The 26,495-nt window shown below is 37.6% G+C and overlaps 1 protein-coding gene across 6 annotated transcripts in view; it reads left to right on the plus strand.

Moving 5' to 3' along the window:
• LOC143250826 (ankyrin repeat domain-containing protein SOWAHC-like) overlaps positions 1-21,295 on the plus strand; it is a 151,606-nt gene extending 130,311 nt beyond the window's left edge. For 4 of the 6 annotated variants that reach the window (XM_076501882.1, XM_076501880.1, XM_076501877.1 and 1 more), the window contains 4 exons: positions 12,134-12,169; positions 16,215-16,360; positions 19,733-19,818; positions 20,580-21,295. In XM_076501882.1, coding sequence (XP_076357997.1) covers positions 12,134-12,169; positions 16,215-16,360; positions 19,733-19,818; positions 20,580-20,646 — 335 coding nt within the window. In that variant the 3' untranslated portion in view covers positions 20,647-21,295. The remainder of the gene's footprint in view (positions 1-12,133; positions 12,170-16,214; positions 16,361-19,732; positions 19,819-20,579) is intronic. The other 2 variants (XR_013028369.1, XM_076501878.1) reach the window with 2 other exon arrangements.
• The last annotated feature ends 5,200 nt before the right edge of the window (positions 21,296-26,495 follow it).

The following is a 26,495-nucleotide window of genomic DNA, read 5'->3' on the forward strand; positions in this document are numbered from 1 at the left end:
TCAGGCCCCCTAGTGGCACAGCAGCATGTCTACGGACATACAACACGAGAAACCGGATTTCGCTACCCGTAGTGGAAAGAGCTGACATAACTCATTGTGTATTTTGTGATTAATTATAAACAAACAAATATATACAAGTCGTCGTTTATTACATTTATTGTCCGTTTTAATAAAATCTGAAAACTACATGACCATAGAATTATAAACAAAGAATTTTGCAAGTATGAATGTAACCATTTATCGCTTATTAATGATTAAGGGGAATTGAGCACCCAATTAAGCCAGTCTTATATGGTGGTTGAAAAACCAAAATCACAGTTATTTGGCGCAACACCTACTCGCTGGGAGTTTTTCACCACTGGTTACCGCTGTCTAAGCGTTGCGCCAATAAATTCCAAATTGTTTTGTTTTTGAATTTCGCACAAAGCTACTCGAGGGCTATCTGTGCTAGCCGTTCCTAATTTTGCAGTGTAAGACTAGAGGGAAGGCAGCTAGTCATCACCGCCAACTCTTGGGCTACTCTTTTACCAACGAATAGTGGGATTGACCGTCACATTATAATGCCCCCACGGCTGAAAGGGCGAGCATGTTTGGCGCGACGGGGATGAGAACCCGCGACCCTCGGATTACGAGTCGCACGCCTTAACGCGCTTTGCCATGCCGGGCCATAAATTCCAAAAGAAAAAAAAAACATTGCTAAAACTCGAGTTACTTGAAGGCAAAATCATAGTTGCAAGCTAAAAAAAATCTATAATAGGTATTTAACACCCCATAGGTTTATTGTCACAAATGAAGGAAACAATAGAAAACTAGCGTTTCAAGTATTTACAAGTAAACAAATTTCTGTCATCAAGTTTCTGTAAAGCATAAAGTTACGGGTGAACGGATTGAATACAGTAGTAGATATAGCAGTTAGCGTACCCGGACAATGAGTGAATTCAAGGTTCACTACCTGTTGCAAGAAAACAAAGGCTCCCTTTTTGGGGCTCTGTGCCCGCTATAAAAGACCAAAGCCAACTATTAGTTAAGAATATTCCAAGAGCTGGCTGTGGGCGCTGTTGACTAGCTGCCTTTCTTATTAACCTGTTGCTCCAAAATTATCGCCATCTAGCGCATATAATTTTTCTGTCGTTTCACATTAATATCTGGAACAAATTAATACAACTGAAAAAAAAACAACAAACGAAAACAGGATTAACAGGCAAATAGGTGTATAAATCATCAGCTACTCTGTGTAGTAAATAATTAATCACTTTCTTACAGGAACTTAACTTCGATTTAGCGCTATGTGATAATTGGTATTGAATTTGCTGGGACATACAATCGTTACATATTAACTTCATTGATTTCCAGGGTCGTTATTGGCCCTCTGCCCCCATGTTGTCGAGTCTTACTTCTTTTGGGCATTACTTACCAAGAAGGCGGTAGCATTGCCTATTTAGGGATGTTTGGATTGTTCATTTAAATGGTATTTTAAATATCTTCTCAATAGGTCATCATAACTTTGCAATGTTATACAGTATTATCATTTATAACAATACTTACTTAATGACCGAGTCAGAAGTTCTGGGAGCCCGGCATGGCCAGGTGGTTAAGACACTTGACTCGTAATCCGAGGATCGCAGATTTCAACCCCTATCACACCAAACATGCTCTTCCTTTCAGCCGTAGGGGCGTTATGATGTAACGGTAAATCCCACTATTTGTTGTAAAAGAGTACTCCAAGAGTTAGCGATTATTGGTGATGACTAGCTGCCTTCCCTCTAGTCTTACACTGCCAAATTAGGGACGGCTAGCGCAGATAACCCTCGGTCAGCTTTGCGCGAAATTCAAAACAAACAAAAGTTCTGGGAATGTCTGTAGACATCAGAAAGTTTGAATTTCTTGTCTGTTTTTCTCCTTCTGTTTTATTACATGGTAACTTATAAACAAACCAATGCTGTCAACCAATTTTACTTCGGTGACACAATGTCCGCTTTTATAAGTGTTATTATTATTAACTAGTAGTAATTTTAAAAATCAGAATTTTAGTTGAAACAAAGTTATCATTACCCCTTCAAGTTAGCTTACTTTCAAACATCTCTATGTTCCTTTGAAAAGCGTAAATACAGGATGAAACTCAAATTATAAGCCAATAATAGGTAAACAATAAATATTACAGTTGGAACGCATTGCATTTAGAACTTGGTTATAGATACAACATTCCTAAGTCTATTGAAACACTGCGTTAAGTAAATCAAAACTTCCCAGAAAAGGAAGTGAATGTAGGGATAGTTGATATAATTACTACTCAACTCTACGGGTAATTTGTAAGATACAGCAACATATATAACAAGTTCATCTTACTTTTGTCTATTAACATTCTACTATACTGTGAGTCAGTGTTAGTATGTAGATGTAATGAAAATGCCATTCCAACATTTACTTCCTTCTCTGAAACGTTTTTCCTATACTTATATATGTATACAGATATATGTCCTTCTTGATTCTTTATGACGAGAAATTTGAAACACAAATGTGCCTCAGAATGGCTGGTATATTATATGTATACTTGGGTTAAAGTAGGGTCAAGCGCCATCTAGTGGTTAGCATACCAGTCTGCGAACCAAAAGGTGCAAAGTTCGAACCGTGATAGCCACTGAAGAGTCTTCGCTCTTTCTCCTGTGGGGGCGTTATAATCACAACAGTCAATCCCGGCGCACTTTGATCAAGAATGCGCGTACAGTAGGCGGAAAGTGCTACTCATTGGGTTCCTTTCCACAGAATAGCATGTTTTTAACATACGCTAGTATTTTTCAGAGATAATTTGTTTAATAAAGTTATGTGTTGGTGGTTAGCTATGACTGAGTATTTAACGAGTTTTTTCTATTCCTGTAGTTATTGTCTTTTTTACCAGAAGTTACAACATTCTCGTTGGTTATTAATCTGAAGAAATTCGTTGGATCGAAACATTTTTATCCCCCTTTAATGAACGTTAAGAGAAAAAGCCTTTTCTTTTTGTTTGTTTCATAAGCATGCCTATATCTGAAATAATTAAATGCGTCACAAGACTGTAAAATTTATAACACGGCCACTAATATAAAGCTCAAGATAAGTTGATTCCCTCCCAACCCGGCCCGACATGGCCAGGTGGTTTAGGCACTCGACTCGTAATCTGAGAGTCGCGGGTTCGAATCCACGTCACACCAAACATGCTCGTCCTTTCAGCCGTGGGAGCGTTATATGTGTCGCTCAATCTCACCATTCGTTGGTAAAAGAGTAGCCCAAGAGTTGGCGGTGGGTGGTGATGACTAGCTGCCTTTCCTTTTGTTTTACACTGCTGAATTAGAGACGACTAGCGCAGATAGCCCTCGTGTAGCTTTGCGCGAAATTCAGAACAAATCAAACCCTGCCAGCCCACACACACACTTCGCTTCCGTGGTTCAATTTGTTCGTCTCTTTGATGGCAGAACCACAGATTCGTTTGTTAACTGTAATCCATTTTTTTTTTCTTTTCGAGTATGTTCTTGTTGATTCATTTGATTGTATCGTGGTCTGCGTTTGTTGATTTCTTCATGGCAGGACCTAATACTAACATTAGTTGGAGACATAAGACCCCTCCCTCAAGATGCTATGCTCGTTGTAAAAACAAGATTGTGCAAATTAGACAATAGCTTCTTGACAGGATACGATCACGATCAGTTTCTTCATTACTGTATTCCAATTAAGTATGGGGTCTTGGCATGGCCTGGCGGTTTAAGGCGCTAGATCCGACATCTGAGGGTCGCGGGTTCGAATCCCTGTCACCAGTTATACACCGTGAGATCGTTATAATGTTAAGTTATATTATTCTTTGGTTAAAGAGTAACCCAAGAGTTGGCCGTGATTGGAGTTGACTAGCTGCCTTCTCTCTAGTTTGTTACTAGTAAATTAGAGACAGCTACCACATATGGCCCGTTAAGTGTGTTTTAATAGAAACGCTTGTGATGCTGAATGGTTGCAATTCAGACGAACTTCGTGTAAAGGATTCATTATTAAACGTATTGTTTAATATGGCTTTCCTAAACAATCGGGTACAGTTGAACTCCCAGGCCGTGGCGTAATATTAGTGACTCAGCTGTATTGTAGGGTGGGACAGAATTTAATAACACACCATAGAAATAATGTTTTAAAGAATTAAACAATAACAATTCTCACACTTGTTACTTTTACTACCAGAAACAAAAATCTAAATTTTTCTAAACTATAACATATGTGGAAAATGTGAATTTATTAGAAAAACCCTTTTTCCTCAATTTTCAAGATAAGGACACACAGGCAGTTTCGCACCGCCAAATCTGGACACTGCGAGTCGCTCCTGCTTAGTACGTGTTTGATATGTATGTCCCCGTTTGTTGGTTATATCATGGTCTGCGTTGTTTTATATATACTGTTGTAAGCTATATTTTGATTTAGTAATCCGTTTGTTTTCTAAGACGCAAGACATCATGAAAAACGTTGCGAAATATCTAGACCAAGCATAATTTTCTAAATACAAATGAATAACTCATTTAGTTAAGTAGTTGTTAGTTGTTTCAGTCTATAGAAAGCCGGTCATTCAATTAAATATTTGGTTCAAAATTATTTATCATGTATGTTCTCGTTCTGTATCAGCAACCTTGAACTGATACATGTACATTTATTTTTACGTTATTCATAACAACATAAGTGAGTTTAAATCTCTTCTGGATTTGAAAATCAAAACGTGTTTGTGACGTCAGGTTTGTAAAAAACAGTTATAAAAGAACTTAACCAATTTGTTATCTTCACGTGGACTAGTTGACCATATTTTTACCTAAGATTCTAAAATAACACTTTTCCGACGATACATTTGTGTCATGTGTATCTGTGTTGTTGATTGTATCGTGTGGTCCTTTGGTTGTGTATGTATTTGCGTTTGTTTTTTGTTGTTTTTTTTAATCATGGTTAGTTTTATATGTGTTATTGATTATATCATGGCTTTGCGTTTGTTGATTACACCTGCGTTTTTGTTGTGTGATATGTGTTTGTTGATTGCATCGTGAGTTGTATTGGTTGTGTGGTGTAATTGCATTTATTGATGACGAAAGGCGGAAGACTTTCGAAACGTCGTCCTCTACGCTTGTATCTCCACAACAGGCAGTTGCTGTTCATTTTACGAAGTTTCATCATGAATACTCTGTCTAAACAATCTATCAAAGAATTGCATTTATTGTTTCTATCACGTTTTGAGATTATTTGCAGTTTTAGCTGTATCGTAATTTAATCATCTGTACCTGTTTAATGTATCCTAGTTTATGTTTGTTGTACGTGTGTGTTTGTCTGGCTGTTTGTTTGAAGCATTGTTTATTGTGAGTGAGTGTGACTGTTTGTTTCAAGCACTGTTTGTTGTATGTGTGTCCGTTTGTTTGAAGCACTGTTTGTTGTGAGTGAGTGTGACTGTTTGTTTGAAGCACTGTTTGTTGTATGTGTGTCCGTTTGTTTGAAGCACTGTTTGTTGTATGTGTGTCCGTTTGTTTCAAGCACTGTTTGTTGTATGTGTGTCCGTTTGTTTGAAGCACTGTTTGTTGTGAGTGAGTGTGACTGTTTGTTTCAAGCACTGTTTGTTGTATGTGTGTCCGTTTGTTTGAAGCACTGTTTGTTGTATGTGTGTCCGTTTGTTTGAAGCACTGTTTGTTGTGAGTGAGTGTGACTGTTTGTTTGAAGCACTGTTTGTTGTATGTGTGTCCGTTTGTTTGAAGCACTGTTTGTTGTGAGTGAGTGTGACTGTTTGTTCGAAGCACTGTTTGTTGTATGTGTGTCCGTTTGTTTGAAGCACTGTTTGTTGTGAGTGAGTGTGACTGTTTGTTTGAAGCACTGTTTGTTGTATGTGTGTTCGTTTGTTTGAAGCACTGTTTGTTGTGAGTGAGTGTGACTGTTTGTTTGAAGCACTGTTTGTTGTATGTGTGTCCGTTTGTTTGAAGCTCTGTTTGTTGTGAGTGAGTGTGACTGTTTGTTTGAAGCACTGTTTGTTGTGAGTGAGTGTGTCCGTTTGTTTGAAGCACTGTTTGTTGTATGTGTGTCCGTTTGTTTGAAGCACTGTTTGTTGTGAGTGAGTGTGACTGTTTGTTCGAAGCACTGTTTGTTGTGAGTGAGTGTGACTGTTTGTTTGAAGCACTGTTTGTTGTGAATGAGTGTGACTGTTTGTTTGAAGCACTGTTTGTTGTATGTGTGTCCGTTTGTTTCAAGCACTGTTTGTTGTATGTGTGTCCGTTTGTTTGAAGCACTGTTTGTTGTGAGTGAGTGTGACTGTTTGTTTGAAGCACTGTTTGTTGTATGTGTGTTCGTTTGTTTGAAGCACTGTTTGTTGTGAGTGAGTGTGACTGTTTGTTTGAAGCACTGTTTGTTGTGAGTGAGTGTGACTGTTTGTTTGAAGCACTGTTTGTTGTATGTGTGTCCGTTTGTTTGAAGCACTGTTTGTTGTATGTGTGTCCGTTTGTTTGAAGCACTGTTTGTTGTGAGTGAGTGTGTCCGTTTGTTTGAAGCACTGTTTGTTGTGAGTGAGTGTGACTGTTTGTTCGAAGCACTGTTTGTTGTGAGTGAGTGTGACTGTTTGTTTGAAGCACTGTTTGTTGTATGTGTGTCCGTTTGTTTCAAGCACTGTTTGTTGTATATGTGTCCGTTTGTTTGAAGCACTGTTTGTTGTGAGTGAGTGTAACTGTTTGTTTGAAGCACTGTTTGTTGTATGTGTGTTCGTTTGTTTGAAGCACTGTTTGTTGTGAGTGAGTGTGACTGTTTGTTTGAAGCACTGTTTGTTGTGAGTGAGTGTGTCCGTTTGTTTGAAGCACTGTTTGTTGTGAGTGAGTGTGACTGTTTGTTCGAAGCACTGTTTGTTGTGAGTGAGTGTGACTGTTTGTTTGAAGCACTGTTTGTTGTATGTGTGTCCGTTTGTTTCAAGCACTGTTTGTTGTATGTGTGTCCGTTTGTTTGAAGCACTGTTTGTTGTGAGTGAGTGTGACTGTTTGTTTGAAGCACTGTTTGTTGTATGTGTGTTCGTTTGTTTGAAGCACTGTTTGTTGTGAGTGAGTGTGACTGTTTGTTTGAAGCACTGTTTGTTGTATGTGTGTCCGTTTGTTTGAAGCACTGTTTGTTGTGAGTGAGTGTGACTGTTTGTTTGAAGCACTGTTTGTTGTGAGTGAGTGTGTCCGTTTGTTTGAAGCACTGTTTGTTGTGAGTGAGTGTGACTGTTTGTTTGAAGCACTGTTTGTTGTGAGTGAGTGTGACTGTTTGTTTGAAGCACTGTTTGTTGTGAGTGAGTGTGACTGTTTGTTTGAAGCACTGTTTGTCGTGGTTTGTTAAAGTTATTATCTTGTGTAAGTGCTAAACTCATCATACTATATTAATTATTGTTTTGGAGTTAACAAAACAAAACATCACATGTGCTCTCGGGGTTGTTTCGGCACCTTCTTATCTATGTGACGTAACCTCCTTCCAAGGGGATTGAACCTCGCATGGAAGGTTACTCAGGCATGTGTATGTGTGTGAGGGGGTCTCTGGGGTGTCATGTTTGATGTTGTCTCTACGCCCCTGCTCACAGGGCAGTGGGACTAAACGAACGTGTATCCTAACGGGTTTAAGAGGACAACTCCCACCCCACCCCAACAATGGGACAGCTTTTGAAGTAAATGGATGTAATAGAGGAGCTTGATTGGTACATTGAAGCCTCTGCGAATCATAATGGGAGCTTTGAAGCCCAAACAGAGCACGGGTCATTTATGTTTGTGTATTTGTTTGCTGCATCACTCTTTATGTTTGTTATGCATTTGCTTTTGTAACATCACTCGTGTTTTTGTGTCTGCATATATTGAACATATTATGTTTATAAAGTGCGAGAACGCGATTATTGACTGAACTGTGTTTCATGTTGCTGTTTGTTTGTTTTTATACATATATGTGGGTGCTCAGTCTATTGTAATAATCCATGAGAGTTGAGCTGACCGAATATGAGTTTATTAGTTGTATAACTGAACTTAAATAGGAGAATGTGTAATATTCTCAGATGTTATGTATTATTAATGTTTATTAGTTCTTTTTGTGCAGTGTTTCACGGCCTGGTTTGATGCGTAAGGTCGTATTTGTGGAACGTATCACGCGCTTTTATTATTATTTTGGTTTCTATTAGTTGAGGTTTTTCATCACACTTTTCGAATGCATTCTCAATAGATGAGTAGGAACGTAGAATACGATAAGCATCTGATACAACTGTATGTGTTAGTTTAGTACGTAAAATTCTAGGTTAGTTATTATTTGGTTTATTATTATTTGATATTATTATCCCCAATAGATGAATAGGAACCTAGAATACGATAAGCATCTGATACAGCTGTATGTGTTAGTTTAGTACGTAAAATGACAGGTTAGTTATTATTTGGTTACGGTGAGTCGTTAGATTGGCTAACATTTGCAGTATCTCGCTGTTTACAGACACGCGACGTTACAAAAATTATTAGTTCTTTGCATTAGGGGCCTGGTATGGCCAGGTGGTTAAGGCACTCGACTCGTAATCTGAGAGTCGCGGGTTCGAATCTTCGTCACACCAAACATGCTTGCCCTGTCAGCCGTGGGAGCGTTATATATGACGGTCAATCCCATTATTCCCTCTAGTCTTACACTGCTAGGGATGGCTAGCGTAGATAGCTCTCGTATAGCTTTGCGCGAAATTCAGAACATACCAAACTAATATTTGCATTAGACGTAGGATAGTGGGTAAAGCAATGTGTGTTTTGAATTTCGCGCAAAACTACTCGAGGGCTACCTGCTCTAGCCGTCCCTAATTTAGCAGTGGAAGACTAGAGGGAAGGCAGCTAGTCATCACCACCCACCGCCAACTCTTGGGTTACTCTTTTACCAACGAATAGTGGGAATGTCCCCATGGCTGAAAGGGCAAGCACGTTTGGCGCGACTGGGATTCGAACCCGCGACTCTCGGATTACGACTCGAACGCTTTAACACGCTTGGCCATGCCGGGCCCTTGTAGAAAAGCCACATTGGGCTACCTGCTGAGTCCACCGAGAGGAATCGAACCCCTGATTTTAGCGTTGTAAATCCGTAGACTTACCGCTGTACCAGCGTGGAACTGTAAAGCAATGAGATTCGTGGTTTCTAATCGACCAAGAAAATGGCAAGAATGTATTAAAATAAATGACATCAAATCTAGTTTTACTTTTTGAAACAGAATTATACTTTTGCGGCCTAACCTTGTTTATATTTCAATAATTAAACAGAATATTTAAAACTATGTCCCCCCTAGTGGTACAGCGGTATTTCTGCGGACTTACGATGCTAGAAACCGGAATTAGATATCCGTGGGGGACTCAGCACAGACAATCCATTGTGTAGCTTTGTGCTTAATTACAAACAAAACAAATCAGATCGATAGGATCTATGTGTTTTTGTTCAATAACGCGAAACAAGGATACTAAACATTTATCGTAGCATATTTTGCAATAAAAACCCATGGACTCAATGGCATGTCTGCGGGTTTATGACGCAAAAATGTGGGGTTTCGATATCCGTGATGAGCAGTCCAGGTTTTGTGATTAACAACAACCAAACTAAATAAAATAATACTTTTCTGCTTAACGCTATACGTTTTATTCAATACTGAATAGAACTGAGGTTAAAGGTCACCTATATAATTCTTTACTAATTTTAAAAGGAACATCAAATGTATTTATTCCATGAGTCATTAAACGAACATGATTCTAATCGTTGTGTTAGTAGAATTCTCAACTTTCGTGGTTCAATAATGTATATGCGAGTTGGCACAATAACGTCAGCTGTCGAGACGTAAGTTTACGAATATTGTTTACAGGCCGTATTAGTGCCGTTATTAACCACTACGCGTCATTATATAGTTACCTCTGTCACTGGAAGTGGAAGGAAATGATGTTTATAAATGACCACGTGTTTGTGTGAGAAAGTCTTATCGAAAACGATTAAATGGATTCCTCAACGTTTATAGTTCAGTAGTGTATATACAAGTTCATACAATATTTTAACTGTCGAGATATAGATAAATTAGGGACGGCTAGCGCATGTCAGTCTTCTGACTAGAGGGATTTCTTACATTTATTTTTGCCCATTTGTATACGAAATCATTTGAAAGTAAATAATTTAAAATATCTCTTTTATGGAAGCACCACTAGAGGACAGTAGCAACCACGCTGTTGATTCTCAATCTTGTAATTTTTAAAAACGTAATGAAATGCTGACTCAGATTAAAGTAAGTGTGACAGAAAAGACAACAAATAGATCATTTATTAGTAAACGAACAGAATGGTTCTAGTGCGGTTTGCTGAGTTTGAATTATGTATATAATATTTCAATAATATCTGACAATCAGTCTCTCGAAATAACACCGCAATTCTTTACAACGTTGATCAGTATGTAACAGCAAACCTGATCAGTAATAGACGGTCCCTCTGCGCATTTCTAGGGTCGAACATCCCTGGCTTTCTTTGTTGAATACACATTAGTCACAGCAAGAGTGAACGAACACATTATCAGAGGACACTGACGTCCATTAACGCCCAGACTCTGTAGGGGAATAAAGTCAGGGTCTACCATATTTTAGTGGGTGCCACCTGTCAGTTACACTGGCCCCGTATCATGCCGAGATGGTCAGCCAGAGATTGGGGTTACTGCCGCTTTGGCTTTTGTCATTAGTCACTAACCAGAAAGTGGGAGTGACGAATGATGCTATAAACCACAAAAGTCTGCTGGATTTGCTGGGAGGGCTGGGTATGTCTGGCTGCTCACTAGTGCTACTTAACTGTAACATTGTTTTCCTGAAACATTATGTGGTTATTTGGGTAAAAAAAAATAGTAGTTCAACACTTTCTTTCATAATAATTACCTTGGTTCTTTGGTTTACTATAATCAGCTGCTATCTACATGTTATGTTAAGGCTGAATGTGTGAGTCAACAGTTTTTGTCTTATGCGCTTATTATTACTAAAATACTTAAAGTAGGGAATTTATCATTACGCTTGTGGGTCTTTAAAAATGCTCTGTTTAACTGACGAATGTAATATTTTGACCACTGAAGCTGTGTTTATCATCGTATGATTCAGTCTCACATTTAATATCATAGTCTCATGGGCTCTAGGGATAGGCAGATATTAACATGTGCATGTACAACATATGGAGACGAAATATCTCTTTGTTTGCTCAGTAACTCTTCCGATCCTATTGGCCAATCTCAACCAAACCTCATGAGTCAACGCCATGAAATGTGCGAAATATATTAAGGGGGTCCAATTTCAACGGGCCCCGCATGGCCAGTTGGTCAGGGCGTTCGAGTCGCAATCTAAAGGTCGCAGGTTCGAATGCCCACTCCACCAAACATGCTCGCCCTTTCAGCCGTGGGCATGTTATTTTGTGATGGTCAATCCCACTATTTCTTGGTAAAAGAGTAGCCCAAGAATTGACGGTGGGTGGTGATGACTAGCTGCCTTTCCTCTAGTCTTACACTGCTAAAGTATGGACGGTTGGCGCAGATAGCCCTCGTGTAGCTTTGCACAAGATTTTACTAGACTTGTTTCGTTAGATGTTTATAATTTAAAGCAACAAAACGTCCCTTTTTGCCTCTTTTTTTTTTATCTGCTCTTTTGTTGGTTAAGTGCAAGGCTACACAATGGGCTGTCTGTGTTATGCCCAAACACAGAGATTAAACTCTTAGTTTTAGTTTTATAAGCCCTCAAGTTTATCGTTGATTAAGGACGGCTAGCGTAGATAGTCCTCGAGAAGCTTTGTCCGAAAACTCAACAGAAGGGCCTCACAAAAGCACCTGCCCATAAATTTTCTTCTTTTTCTCTGTGTTTTGTTTTCATTTAGTACATATTTCTGTTTCCTTCTTTAATAATAACAGTCAACAAGTGATAACATTATTAAAATAAGTTTGAAATGTTGCATATCAAGTAATTGTTAGAGATGACTCATAGTAATAACATCGTGTTTGTTAGTAATCTGACTTGTCAGTGTCACGTAATTTATTGTGATATTTTATTGTATAACAGAAACAGTTATAACCGCATGTCATCTGTTTCATGACCTAACTTCGTTGTGACTAACTATACCTGTGTCTTCCTTCACAGCTGGCGAATGTCGTCCACAGAGTTCTAAACAGCATGGTAAGATTATACAGCACGTTCATTTTCAATTTCCGTTCCTAAGTGAGATTGCTATGACATTGTGGACTGCATGATTTTGATATTAATTTTGTGTGGGTGAACTGTCAATACTTAAAAAGAGATTGAACGATTCTTCTAATGAAGTAATTCATTGTATAGACGCTGCTGGTTTCTTCACAAAGCACCCCTCCACTCTTCTTATAACAGTTGATTTTTGTTTTTATGTTAACTTGAAAACGAGGCCTGATTTTACAGGAGATCTAAGCCGTAAAGACCAACTTGAACTTGAATATTCTCATAAGCCAAGAGAACAATGAACAGAATCGTTACACTTACCTTCTTCAGGAATGATTAAAACTTACTAGTATCTTGACTGAAATGAAGGCCTCTGAAGAAATCAGTCGTTTTCTAAAATTAAGACTTTAGATCTGCCTTACTTTAGTCACCGTGTATACTCCAATAATATATATACAGTATTAGCTCTTTGTTCATTATGTGTATACCAATAATATACATACAGTATTAGCTCTTTGTTCATTATGTGTATACCAATAATATGTGTATACAGTATTAGCTCTTTGTTCATTATGTGTATACCAATAATATATATACAGTATTAGCTCTTTGTTCATTATGTGTATACCAATAATATGTGTATACAGTATTAGGTCTTTGTTCATTATGTGTATACCAATAATATGTATATACAGTATTAGTTGTTTGTTCATTATGTGTATACCAATAATAAGTATATACAGTATTAGCTCTTTGTTCATTATGTGTATACCAATAATATGTATGTACAGCAATAGCTCTTTGTTCATTATGTGTATACCAATAATATATATGTAGTATTAGCTCTTTGTTCATTATGTGTATACCAATAATATGTGTATACAGTATTAGCTCTTTGTTCATTATGTGTATACCAATAATATATATACAGTATTAGCTCTTTGTTCATTATGTGTATACCAATAATATGTGTATACAGTATTAGGTCTTTGTTCATTATGTGTATACCAATAATATGTATATACAGTATTAGTTGTTTGTTCATTATGTGTATACCAATAATAAGTATATACAGTATTAGCTCTTTGTTCATTATGTGTATACCAATAATATGTATGTACAGCAATAGCTCTTTGTTCATTATGTGTATACCAATAATATATATGTAGTATTAGCTCCTTTGTTCATTATGTGTATACCACTAATATACATACAGTATTAGCTCTTTGTTCATTATGTGTATACCAATAATATATATACAGTACTAGCTCTTTGTTCATTATGTGTATACCAATAATATATATACAGTACTAGCTCTTTGTTCATTATGTGTATACCAATAATATATGTATACAGTATTAGCTCTTTGTTCATTATGTGTATACCAATAATATGTATATACAGTATTAGCTCTTTGTTCATTATGTGTATACCAATAATATGTATATACAGCAATAGCTCTTTGTTCATTATGTGTATACCAATAATATATATATAGTATTAGCTCCTTTGTTCATTATGTGTATACCAATAATATACATACAGTATTAGCTCTTTGTTCATTATGTGTATACCAATAATATACATACAGTATTAGCTCTTTGTTCATTATGTGTATACCAATAATATACATACAGTATTAGCTCTTTGTTCATTATGTGTATACCAATAATATGTGTATACAGTATTAGCTCTTTGTTCATTATGTGTATACCAATAATATGTGTATACAGTATTAGCTCTTTGTTCATTATGTGTATACCAATAATATATGTATACAGTACTAGTTCTTTGTTCATTATGTGTATACCAATATTAGTATTCCTCTTTTTTTTCCCTTTCTGTGCGAACGCCGAACTTAATTAAGAACTGGTTATTTAGTGTCTAACTACAAACTGGAAGAACAGTTTGAAGTTATTTACAACACAACACTAGTTGTACTCAGTTTGATGTTTTAGTGTCTAACTACAAACTGGAAGAACAGTTTGAATTTATTTACAACACAACACTAGTTGTACTCAGTTTGATGCAACTAACGTACAATCTTCTCGTCTAAAGATGCGCCTCGTTTTTATAGTGGTTTCTGAAGAGACAGCTGCTTATCATATCCAAGTATGAACAGCGAATTAGTCGGCTTATAGTATGAGTGTCAAGGCTAATACTTAGGTAGCAAGTTTCAAGGCTATTACAGGAACGTTATAAGCCCGGCATGGCCAAGCGTGTTAAGGCGTTCGACTTGTAATCTGAGGGTCGCGGGTTCACATCCCCGTCGCGCCATGCTCGCCCTTTCAGCTGTGGGGTGTTATAATGTTACGGTCAATCCCACTATTCGTTGGTAAAAGAGTAGCCCAAGAGTTGGCGGTAGGTGGTGATGACTAGCTGCCTTCCTTCTTGTCTTATACTACTAAATTAGGGACGGCTAGCACAAATAGCTCTCGAGTAGCTTTGTGCGAAATTCAAAAAACAAAACAAACAAACAGGAACGTTATAAGTTCCAAAATAATATTCTAATTCGACTTAAAATTATCCTATATTTATGCATGTTATTAAAAACAACACGTTCGTTTTTCTCTCTTGGGCCTGGCATGGCCTAGCGCGTTAAGGCGTGCGCTTCGCAATCCGAGGGTCGCGGGTTCGCGCCCAAGTCGCGCCAAACATGCTCGCCCTCCCAGCCGTGGGGGCGTTATAATGTGACGGTCAATCCCACTATTCGTTGGTAAAAGAGAAGCCCAAGAGTTGGCGGTGGGTGGTGATGACTAGCTGCCTTCCCTCTAGTCTTACACTGCTAAATTAGGGACGGCTAGCACAGATAGCCCTCGAGTAGCTTTGTGCGAAATTCCAAAACACAAACAAACAAACGTTTTTCTCTCAGTAAACAACATTAATAACTCTTAACATTTTCTTTTTTCTAAGCTGGTTAAGGCTTAAATTTCCTTCTTGTATTATTACCTGAATATTTTGGTTTAATTTTAAGTTACACTTCGCAATTACAAATTGGTTTGAAGCAGGCCGAGCGCGGTTCAATCGTAAGCATGTCATTTGAGGCCTGTCTGAGATACGTGGCTCGTGCTCCGTTACCAACATCAACACCACAAAAAAAAAAAAAACGGACTGTACCTTTTAGTTCCAAATTATAAGAGTGACTATCAGATAACATTTTCGAATAGAGTAGCTCACGAATTGGAAATGGATGGTTGGCTATCTACTTTCCCTATAGTTTATTACTTTCAAACTAGGGGTGGCTAGCGAGATATGTCTCGAGGAGTTTCGCGTGAAATTCAACAAATAGTACATCTTATATGTATACACATACAAATGCGTGCATTCATTAACATTTATCGTAGTCAGAGTTATTCACTAGATATAAATAGGTATGTCTTGTAACCAGTATTAATGGTACCCTCTCAACTTTTCCATAGAGAACAACTAATTTAGTACGTGTGAATTTTCTTTCATTGTTTTTGTTGTTTAATGTACAGGAGCCATGCGTGTAACACGGGGGGTTGGGGGACATTTTCTAACGTAGACATCCTGATGTCCGACGGCTCGCGAGTTATAAGCGAATACACAGACAGACTTTTGTCGGATAATGGTTTTGTATGTGAGCAGTATCATTTTGATTTCAGTAATTTGTCATCAGTAGTGTACAATGGTAATGTTGAATACGCAGTCGTATCTTAGACACAAGGTGACATGTTCCTCTACTTAACGATAGATTATTGTTATATTTGTGAGGCTCGATAGAGAGCACAATCATGAACTGAAAACATATTTTTGGCCTGGAAAAAACCGCATTGTACTTGTTTTTTAAGTCATTTCAGAGAGTTATGTACTAAACATACCTACGTGGGTCAGTACAGAGGTTCATGTACTGAACATACCCTAGTAGGCTAGTCTTGAAAATACCAATGTATGTACAAAATTTAGATTGCTATCGTTTCAAAAAGGGTGTTTGTGTGTGTGTTGGTTACTTTGTGTTGAAAATTTAAGACCAGTTTCTGAGCTGGTGCTTGTACCTGTGTTTTGATAGTGTCCAAGATGGCCGACAAGGACCTAAGCTTCATGAGGATTGGTTCTCTCAATAGTAGAGTGAAGAAAACGGCAGCAGCACTAACTGGTGGTAGAGGGGTGACCAGGTTGAAAAGCTGGGGTTCGGCCGATAATTTATCAGAACTAGTAAGTTGGCTTTATTCGCCACCTGTCGTTCAGAACTGTTAATTTACTAATTAGCGTTAACTTTCTGTCTGATAACACCGACCAACAACAACAAAAACTGTCTGCTACTAGAAATAATGCAACTATTTCTGAGCAATTTGACGATGGTGATTCTAAAAGTCGCATGGAAAATTAGGTTTGCCTCTAATTTTCGAGTTTTAATAAACTTATCCAAAATATTGTTACACATCGCGAAAATAACTTCTCCGTAATAATTTTGATTAATCAATCGGAAATTCATATAAAAACACATAATCTGCAAGCTCTGATAAGTTTCTTTCATGTTCACAGCAAAAGCAACAGGAATCGATGGTTTAATTTACCCATTGTACAAACATACAGCTTTCAGACTAAAAACATTTGTACCACATTTGTACAGAAACAAAAATATCTTGTACACTGTAATAAGAAGCAAGAATTTGATGGCGACTTCAATAAGTTAAAACTTTTGTTCCTGGAGCTAATGAATTCGATTCTTGTAATAGAGACAAGTGATAGAGAAAAGTCATGAACCAGACTATTTAGCCCTTATTGTGTGATCAGACAAGACAGGTTATGTTGAGGTGCCACAGGAATAGAATTACTAGATGAAGATAATTCATTGTCTTCTTCACAAGATGACCCTTTTTGTTTCCCAATTTGCAGCCCGACATGACCAGGTGGTTACTCTCGTAATCTGAGAGTCGCGGGTTCGAATCCCCGTCACACCAAACATCGTCGCTCTTTCAGTCGTGAGGACGTTATAATGTGACGGTCAATCCCATTATTCTTTGGTAAAAGAGTAGCCCAAGAGTTCGCGGTTGGTAGTTGCCTTCCATCTAGTCTTACACTGCTAAATTAGAGACAGCTTAGCCTTCGTTAGCTTTGCGCGAAATTAAAAAACAAACCAACAAACATTCCCGGTTTGATGGTGGATTTGGTACAAGAAGACCATGCTTATGTGGTACTTGTTTCATTGCAGATGCAATATCTGTATATTTAATAAGTATTTACTCTTTCGGGGATATCCAGAAATATTAGTCATAAAAAATAACAGTCAGTTAGATGAACTTTGGGCTTACTTCATATCATTGAAACTGCAAATAACATACTTGCTCTCACGTGGAGCTCATTGTTTCTCTTGGTTACCAATGTTACACCCAAAATATACTCTTCAAAAAAAGAAACGCAAAAGGGATATTTTTTTTATTTTAAAGAGAAATATATGTAATAACGTTACACGCTCAGAGTATGTGATGTTACACGTGTTAAGGCACTGATTGTCAGACCAAAATGACAATAAAAGTTGTGCACTTTGAAAACGGAGGAAAACATCGGATTTTTCGCCAAAACGCATTCGTGTCCAATAAATTTGTTTGAGAGATCTGCATGTTCTGCAAGTGCAACATGTGCAAAATCCCTATAAAAGTGACGGGTTCTCGGTTTCCATAGCTCAGTGTTAAGCCACCGACACGCAATACAATTATGCCAAGACTGACTGAAGCACAACGCAACAACGCCATTGGTCGCTTGGAAGCAGGCGAATCTCTATCAGATGTTGCCAGAGCTGTGAATGCCCACCCAAGCACCATCACAAGGCTATGGAATCGTCACCAACAACATGGATCAACTCGTGACCGTCCACGATCTGGCAGACCTCGTGTGACCACGCCCGCAAAAGATCGCTACATCCGGTTACGTCACCTTCGGGATAGGACCACCACTGCAACGTCTACTGCCTCAACCATACCAGGGCTGCGTAGGATTTCCGATCAGACAGTACACAACCGTCTACGAGATTTTTAGGCCCCATGTGCAACCCATCATGGTGAACGTCAACGACGTTTTTTAACATGACAACGCCCGTCCTCACACAGCCCGACTCACCACTGTCTTCTTGAGACACCACAACATCAACGTTCTTCCCTGGTCTTCCAGATCACCAGATTTAAACCCCATCGAACATCTTTGGGACGAGTTGGACCGACATCTGCGACGGCGACAACCTCAACCGCAGACTCTACCTCAACTTGCAGCAGCTTTGCAAGCTGAGTGATGTGATTCGTCATCTCATCGCTTCCATGGACAGGAGATACCAAGCAGTTATTGATGCTCACGGGGGGCATACTCGTTATTGACGTTGAGTGACGTTAAACTTCAACTAGTGAGCGTGGACTTCGCCTTTGCAGACTTTGGATGTTCAGCAGTGAATGTGCAAAGTTTCGCACATGTCATACAGAACTACCCGGAATGAACTTGTTAACAATTTGTCTCAAATTTTGCCTTTTGCGTTTCTTTTTTTGAAGAGTATAATAGTAGTAAGCTACCTTTATCCTGTGTGTGATGTTTTTTCTTCATAAAACTAATATATTTTTCACAAGCGTGACAAAAATTGTTTGGATCATTTTTGCAGTGCAGTCACCATTTCAAGTGATTTTTTTAGAAAATAATTTATGTTTATAGGACTAGAGTTTACAATATTTTAAAAACAAATTTTTGCATAAGTTGATTATATCACAATTTTTGACTGTGCGCTGAGTGAGGCGAAGTGACCAACTGAGTGAGTGAGAAGCAACTCCGCCTCTTTTTTGCTCAGTCGAGAGACTACTCGAATATTCTAGCAAACTGAGCACGTGAGGGTTTCGTGATTTCAAGGCCGAGTAGGTGAGCTTCGGAATAAAGTAAAAGTAGTACAGTTTGCTTCAGTTATATCGAGAAAACGTAATATGTATGAGTAACATATTTGGAATTTTATACCAATACATTTCAGACAGTGTTTAAAGTTATTAAAATGTATGCCCTGTACCCATTAATCTGTCCAAGTAAACTTAATTTCACAGCATGAATCTGTTGCACTGAACTGATTGTTTGACACAGTGCTGATAAAATATTGAGATATTAAAATTACTCAAAATCTAAAGGCAATGAACAAATTTTGACTATGTTTCTGAAATTAACACCATCAAATTATCCCAAATCACTTGAGTTTTCTAACAGGAACTTTTTTTTGTCTAGCGTAATTTTTCAGAATACGGTAAGTCAGTAAGTAAAGTTGACTTTATCAGTTATCTTTTTAAGATATGTTTTATAAAGAATAATATTATTATTACCCAGAAATAATCGTTTGGTTAGTTTTGAAATTCTAGTGTCTCCATACGTGAACTGAATGTTTTATGGACTTCAATTTTTCTTGGTTAATTTCGAGATGACAGTTTCTTCAACATGTGACTGAGGTTTTATGGAATTCTGCTATTTTCCTTGACAAATGTAGGTTTAATTGTTACATTATCTTACCATTAAAGTCAATAGCGTACGAATATCACGTGTCTTTTTAATTTTTATATTTCTCTGAAGCTTGAACGACAAATGATGCCGCCTCCAAAATATGGACCTTTGAAGAAAAAGAAAGTCAAGAAAGTCAACAACAGTGAATTCTACAGGTACAGTGAAAAGTGATTTTGTTGTATGGTAATAGGATAAAATAGCAATATCGTTTCAGGTAGATATGTTATTGATGGCCAGGTTGATTTGTAGTTTCGTCCTGAATACGTAGATTACTCTGATAAGAAGGGCCAGTCAAGAGCAGGTGGTTAGGGCGCTCGACTCGCAATATAATTCTAATCCCACCAAACAAGCTTGCCCCTTCATCCGAGGGGGTGTTATAATGTGACGGTGAGTCGCTCTGTTCGTTAGTAAGAGAGTAGTCCAAGCGTTGGCGGTAGGTAGTATTGACTAGCTTCCTTCCCTCTAGTCTTTCACCGCTAAATTATGAACGGCTAGCGCAGATAGCCCTCGTGCAGCTTTGCTCGAAATGCAAAACAAACAAACAAACTGATCAGAAATTATTATTATTGTAACCTGAAGTCGAAGCGTTACACCTAAGGAAATTGTTACGAATGGAACAGTTATTAAAAGAAAGTGCTTTACTATTTACGTTTTTGTTTGGTTTTTCGTGCATATTGTTTTAAAGAACATGTTAACCTTATCAGATGTGATATAATTTTGTGTTACCTTTGTGTCACTGGATATCATGTTACGTGAATCCAAGATATTGTAACTTTTATTTATATATATTTTTATTTCCATGTCTCTGCGATGTCAGATATAAGCATTAGAGAAATATTTGAGTTCGAATAACTTTTAACATATGTATATAAATATATATACACATATATATAATTGGAATATCAATCTTTTGCAGCACCACCTCTGATAAAGCTAAATCTGGTGATTCTGATTCAGACAGCGCCTATGGATTCTACTCCTGATTTCCACCTGTCCAGTCATTCGATAATTCTACACATCTCAATTTTTTTTCAGTACTACATTTGTGTTAAAACATCGAAAATAAAGAATGTTTACAAGTTTCCTTAACAAGCAAATGGTTTAGATGGTAGTCTCTGAATAAGAAAAAAAAAAGGCTTAGCTGTTGCTGGTTATTTACCTTCATGTTACTAAGATACAAGGTCTATGATTTTTTTTAATAATACTTTTTCATGGTGTTAGGAGTCGCAAAATTGTGTATGATGAGAGCATAGCAACAATTATTAGTTTCTGTGCTCCATGGAGTTATACAGCTACCTTCTTGGATGAAGTTATAGACACCATGGTGGATGGACTGTAGCTGAACCTCAGATAACTCTTATTAATATTACAATTTTCGTTTGGAAGTAACATCGCAGAGCTTAATAAAAGACACTCATTTTAACTTGTTTTAGTAGTGTCATTACAATTACTTCTTTGTTTTTTAGACATTCCTGTTACGCCTTTATTTTTATTACATTACTTTATTTGTCTTATTGTGTTTCGTTGACCGTGAATATGTTATATTTCGTTGTTTTAAACTGTAACACATTTTTGGATACAGTTCTTAATCGAAAAAAATAAAAAGTATGAATAATACAAACATTTACCCTACTCGTGTATCTTGATGTTTTGTGTACTCTAGCCCCTTCCCATCCTTATGAACCTGATTTGTTGGAAGTTAAAAATCCATAATTGTATTGGACTTCTACATATTGTTAATAGTTGAAATTGACACGATGGTTTCTGAGATAAATTTTCCACGGAATAAAAATTATCTACTGATTATTATTAGTTTATATGAATAACGTTTGGAGTTGTAAGCTGCTTTTAGTTATATGTAAATTATACACTGCACAACAATTTTTGAAAAGTTTTGCTTCCTGAAAAGTGTTCACTGATTGTGAGAGGTACCTGGTGGGTGTGCACAAATATAGTTTTGGTTTTGCTTCATCACGTATGAACTCTTAGAAATGGACAGTTAACTGTTTACCGCTAATAACGTATTTAATTGCGTTTATGTTTCTAATATGCTGTTAAATTCAACATAATTAAGAATGTTTTGCTCCAGATTTTCGTTTGTATTCAATGTCTGGTGCATCACGTTTCAGTGTCCAACAGTAGTCAGCAAGCATTGACGGATTCCAGTTGCCCTGATATCGTTTTTCCATTGTAGAAAAACTGAAGATTTCGATGAAACGGTACGTGATGGGCAAATTTGGATGTGATTTTCATGATCAGCAGCCAAAAATTTATAAAGAACACCCAACATTATTCAAGAAGCAAAAACTTTGTTGTGCAGTGAATTATTGCTGTATGTAAAATTAACTATTTAATAGTGGAATTTTTCATCTCTCTAAACAGAAGCTTTTTCAAATAATGGGCCGGAAGCAGTTCAGTATTTGGTGTACTTAACTGTAAAATTTATGGTCCATGGTTCAAATTCTGTTGCAACAAAATTACACTCTGCGCTTTAAGTCCGTGCTTGTTTTGTAAGATTGGCGGTCAAATACCTCTATTCCAACAAACAGGAGACGCCTAAGAGTTGGCGGCAAACACTATTGACTAGCTGCCATTTCCCCCATTAGTTCAAAATTAGGGACAGATAGCGCATGTAAGTCTCGCGTAGCTTTGCGCATAAATTTTGAAACAAACTTAAAATCATCGTTTCATTAACGGTCCCCCTGGTGGGACAGCGGTAAGTCTGTGGATTTACAGTGCCAAAATCAGGGGTTCAATTCTTCTTGGTGGACATAGCAGGTAGTCTGTTGTTTCTATGATAAAAAAACACACACATACGTTTCATTAACGAGTAAAATTATAATTATTGTGTTAAATAGGCTTACCTTATTCTTTTAAAATTCCACTAATAGTTCCCCACCCGTAAGGACTTATTTTAAATGTCCATCAGTAGGTTAACGGCAAGCTTACGGACGTCCAACATTAAAATCTGGGGTTCGGTTCCCCGTGGTGGAAAGAGAAAAGGTGAACTATTGTGTAGCTCTACGCTGAAACAAACAGAATTATTGGCCTGTCGAGATCTGGTGATTAGACGCTCGACTTGCACTCTGTGGGTCGCGGGATTGAATCTTGTAACAGAATATTCTCGTCTTTTCAGCTGTTGAGACTTTATAGTGTAACGCTTAATCCAATTATTCCTTAGTAAAAGAGTAGCCCAAGAATTGGCGGTGGATGTTGATGACTAGTGTACTCCCCTCAGTCAATCTCTTTATAATTATCTGCACTAGCTTTTCTTCATTCAAACCCGAAATCTGCATATTGTGAAGAGAGTGGCCCAATCATCACACCATGCCAGGCCAAGAACTATTTTTTAATGAAATCCTATAACTATCATTTTATTCGGAAGAGAAAATAACCTCTTATATCATGATAATCTTACCTGATATATATTCAACTTAGACGTATTTCGCTGTTTAATTTGAACCCTTGACAACAGTGTTTTACCCATATACATATATAATGTCCACTGACTAAAACAGGATATATATATATATACTGTGCTTTCTGTATCTATTCAACACGACATTGAACCACCTGCAGAAAATCCATCAACCACAGACAGAAAATCACGGCTGTGGTTTTGCGTAGCTGTTCGTATGAGTTGCATGTGAACTCCGTCTGTACGTATAACAGCTGTGTATCAAGCTCCATATTTATATTAACAATATATTTTTAAATCGTCAGGCTATGTAAGAAAATATTTTAAAAAATCTCAGAGGGAAAATGTAAACATTAATAACTATGTGGCCAATCTTGTTGTTATTTTTTATTGCTAGGTTAATAAGCAACTGTCTACCAGGGTCATCGGGTACAAAAGTGCTCATTCACAGTGCATATATTTGTTATGAACCCAGGAACAACATTCTCATTCTATTTAACAATAAAAGGAGTGATGCATTTAAACACCCCAAAAATATTCAAAGTACCCAATTTACTCTATTGTATTAAACTGCCATCAGCTTTGAGTCCCGGCATGGACAGATGGTTAAGGCACTCGACTCATAGCCCAGGGTCGCGGGAGCCCAAACATGCTCGCCCTTTCAGTCGTGGGAGCGTTATAATGTGACGATCAATCCCACTATCCGTAACCCAAGAGTTGGCGGTGGGTGATGATGACTACCTGCCTTCCTTCTAGTCTTACACTGCTAAATGAGGGACGGCTAGCGCAGATAGCCCTCGTGTAACTTTCCGCGAAATTGAAAACAAACAAGCAATCTACTTTGGATAATACAATAGAATGAGTGATATATATACACATACACACTCCAACAATATCCAAAAGGCCTAATTCATTCCAGTGTGCGGATTTTTCAGTAAACTTCTGAAGGTGTTGCTTTAGGACAACATAACACCTGCCTCTTAATATGTCGAGAATTACTGGCGACTAATCTGATGAATCGCCATATCTTGGTCTCATTGTGTGGCGCATTCAACAGTTATTCAGTTAGAAGTAGGCTGTTGATTGTTTATCTTTAATCAGCAGTTCTAAGCGAGCTGTACCATATCTCTAACCTGGTTATTGAGTCCTTACTTTGAATAAGGTTTGAGTAAGACCAATAATATCATGGTTTAGTCCCATGCAATTTAATGGGATATCCGTAAAATTGAACATTCTTGGTTAGGCACCTCTGTTTTTTTGTTGTTTTTGAATTTCGCACAAAGCTACTCGAGGGCTATCTGTGCTAGCCGTCCCTAATTTAGCAGTGTAAGACTAGAGGGAAGGCAGCTAGTCATCACCACCCACCGCCAACTCTTGGGCTACTCTTTTACCAACGAATAGTGGGATTGACCGTCACATTATAACGCCCCCACGGCTGGGAGGGCGAGCACATTTGGCGCGACTCGGGCGCGAACCCGCGACCCTCAGATTACGAAGCGCACGCCTTAACGCGCTTGGCCATGCCAGGCCGATAGGCACCTCTGATGGAATTTAAGAACGTTCTTTTGGGAAATTGATGTTGACAGTTTTCATTACGAGGCCAATAATGAACCTTTTGAAACACCTCTTCCTATACATTTGTACATCTCTCGTTTATGTACAAATGGGGTATATTAGAGCGTCAAATCAGATAAACATAAATATGAACACGAACACAGAACATGTAGATATTATTATTAAGGGCGAATATGACAGCACGCTAGCTGCTCCAATCAGAGTTGTTCCTTATACCAATTATTAAGTATAACAACACGCTAGCTGCTCCAATCAGAGTTGTTCCTTATACCAATTATTAAGTATAACAACACGCTAGCTGCTCCAATCAGAGATGTTCCTTATACCAATTATTAAGTATAACAACACGCTAGCTGCTCCAATCAGAGTTGTTCCTTATACCAATTATTAAGTATAACACGCTAGCTGCTCCAATCAGAGTTGTTCCTTATACCAATTATTAAGTATAACAACACGCTAGCTGCTCCAATCAGAGTTGTTCATTATACCAATTATTAAGTATAACAACACGCTAGCTGCTCCAATCAGAGTTGTTCCTTATACCAATTATTAAGTATAACAACACGCTAGCTGCTCCAATCAGAGTTGTTCCTTATACCAATTATTAAGTATAACAACACGCTAGCTGCTCCAATCAGAGTTGTTCATTATACCAATTATTAAGTATAACAACACGCTAGCTGCTCCAATCACAGTTGTTCCTTATACCAATTATTAAGTATAACAACACGCTAGCTGCTCCAATCAGAGATGTTCCTTATACCAATTATTAAGTATAACAACACGCTAGCTGCTCCAATCAGAGCTGTTTATTATACCAATTATTAAGTATAACAACACGCTAGCTGCTCCAATCAGAGTTGTTCCTTATACCAATTATTAAGTATAACAACACGCTAGCTGCTCCAATCAGAGTTGTTCCTTATACCAATTATTAAGTATAACACGCTAGCTGCTCCAATCACAGTTGTTCCTTGAACCAATTATTAACTATAACAACACGCTAGCAGCTCCAATCACAGTTGTTCCTTACACCAATTATTAAGTATAACAACACGCTAGCTGCTCCAATCAAAGTTGTTCCTTATACCAATTATTAAGTATAACAACACGCTAGCTGCTCTAATCAGAGTTGTTCCTTATACCAATTATTAAGTATAACAACACGCTAGCTGCTCCAATCAGAGTTGTTCCTTACACCAATTATTAAGTATAACAACACGCTAGCTGCTCCAATCAGAGTTGTTCCTTATACCAATTATTAAGTATAACAACACGCTAGCTGCTCCAATCAGAGTTGTTCATTATACCAATTATTAAGTATAACAACACGCTAGCTGCTCCAATCAGAGTTGTTCCTTATACCAATTATTAAGTATAACAACACGCTAGCTGCTCCAATCAGAGTTGTTCCTTATACCAATTATTAAGTATAACAACACGCTAGCTGCACCAATCAGAGTTGTTCCTTATACCAATTATTAAGTATAACAACACGCTAGCTGCTCCAATCACAGTTGTTCCTTATACCAATTATTAAGTATAACACGCTAGCTGCTCCAATCACAGTTGTTCCTTATACCAATTATTAAGTATAACAACACGCTAGCTGCTCCAATCACAGTTGTTCCTTACACCAATTATTAAGTATAACAACACGCTAGCTGCTCCAATCACAGTTGTTCCTTATACCAATTATTAAGTATAACAACACGCTAGCTGCTCCAATCAGAGATGTTCCTTATACCAATTATTAAGTATAACAACACGCTAGCTGCTCCAATCAGAGCTGTTTATTATACCAATTATTAAGTATAACAACACGCTAGCTGCTCCAAT

The sequence above is a fragment of the Tachypleus tridentatus genome, chromosome 5 (assembly GCF_004210375.1).
Source record: "Tachypleus tridentatus isolate NWPU-2018 chromosome 5, ASM421037v1, whole genome shotgun sequence".
In the NCBI taxonomy this organism is placed as follows: Eukaryota; Metazoa; Arthropoda; class Merostomata; order Xiphosura; family Limulidae; genus Tachypleus; species Tachypleus tridentatus.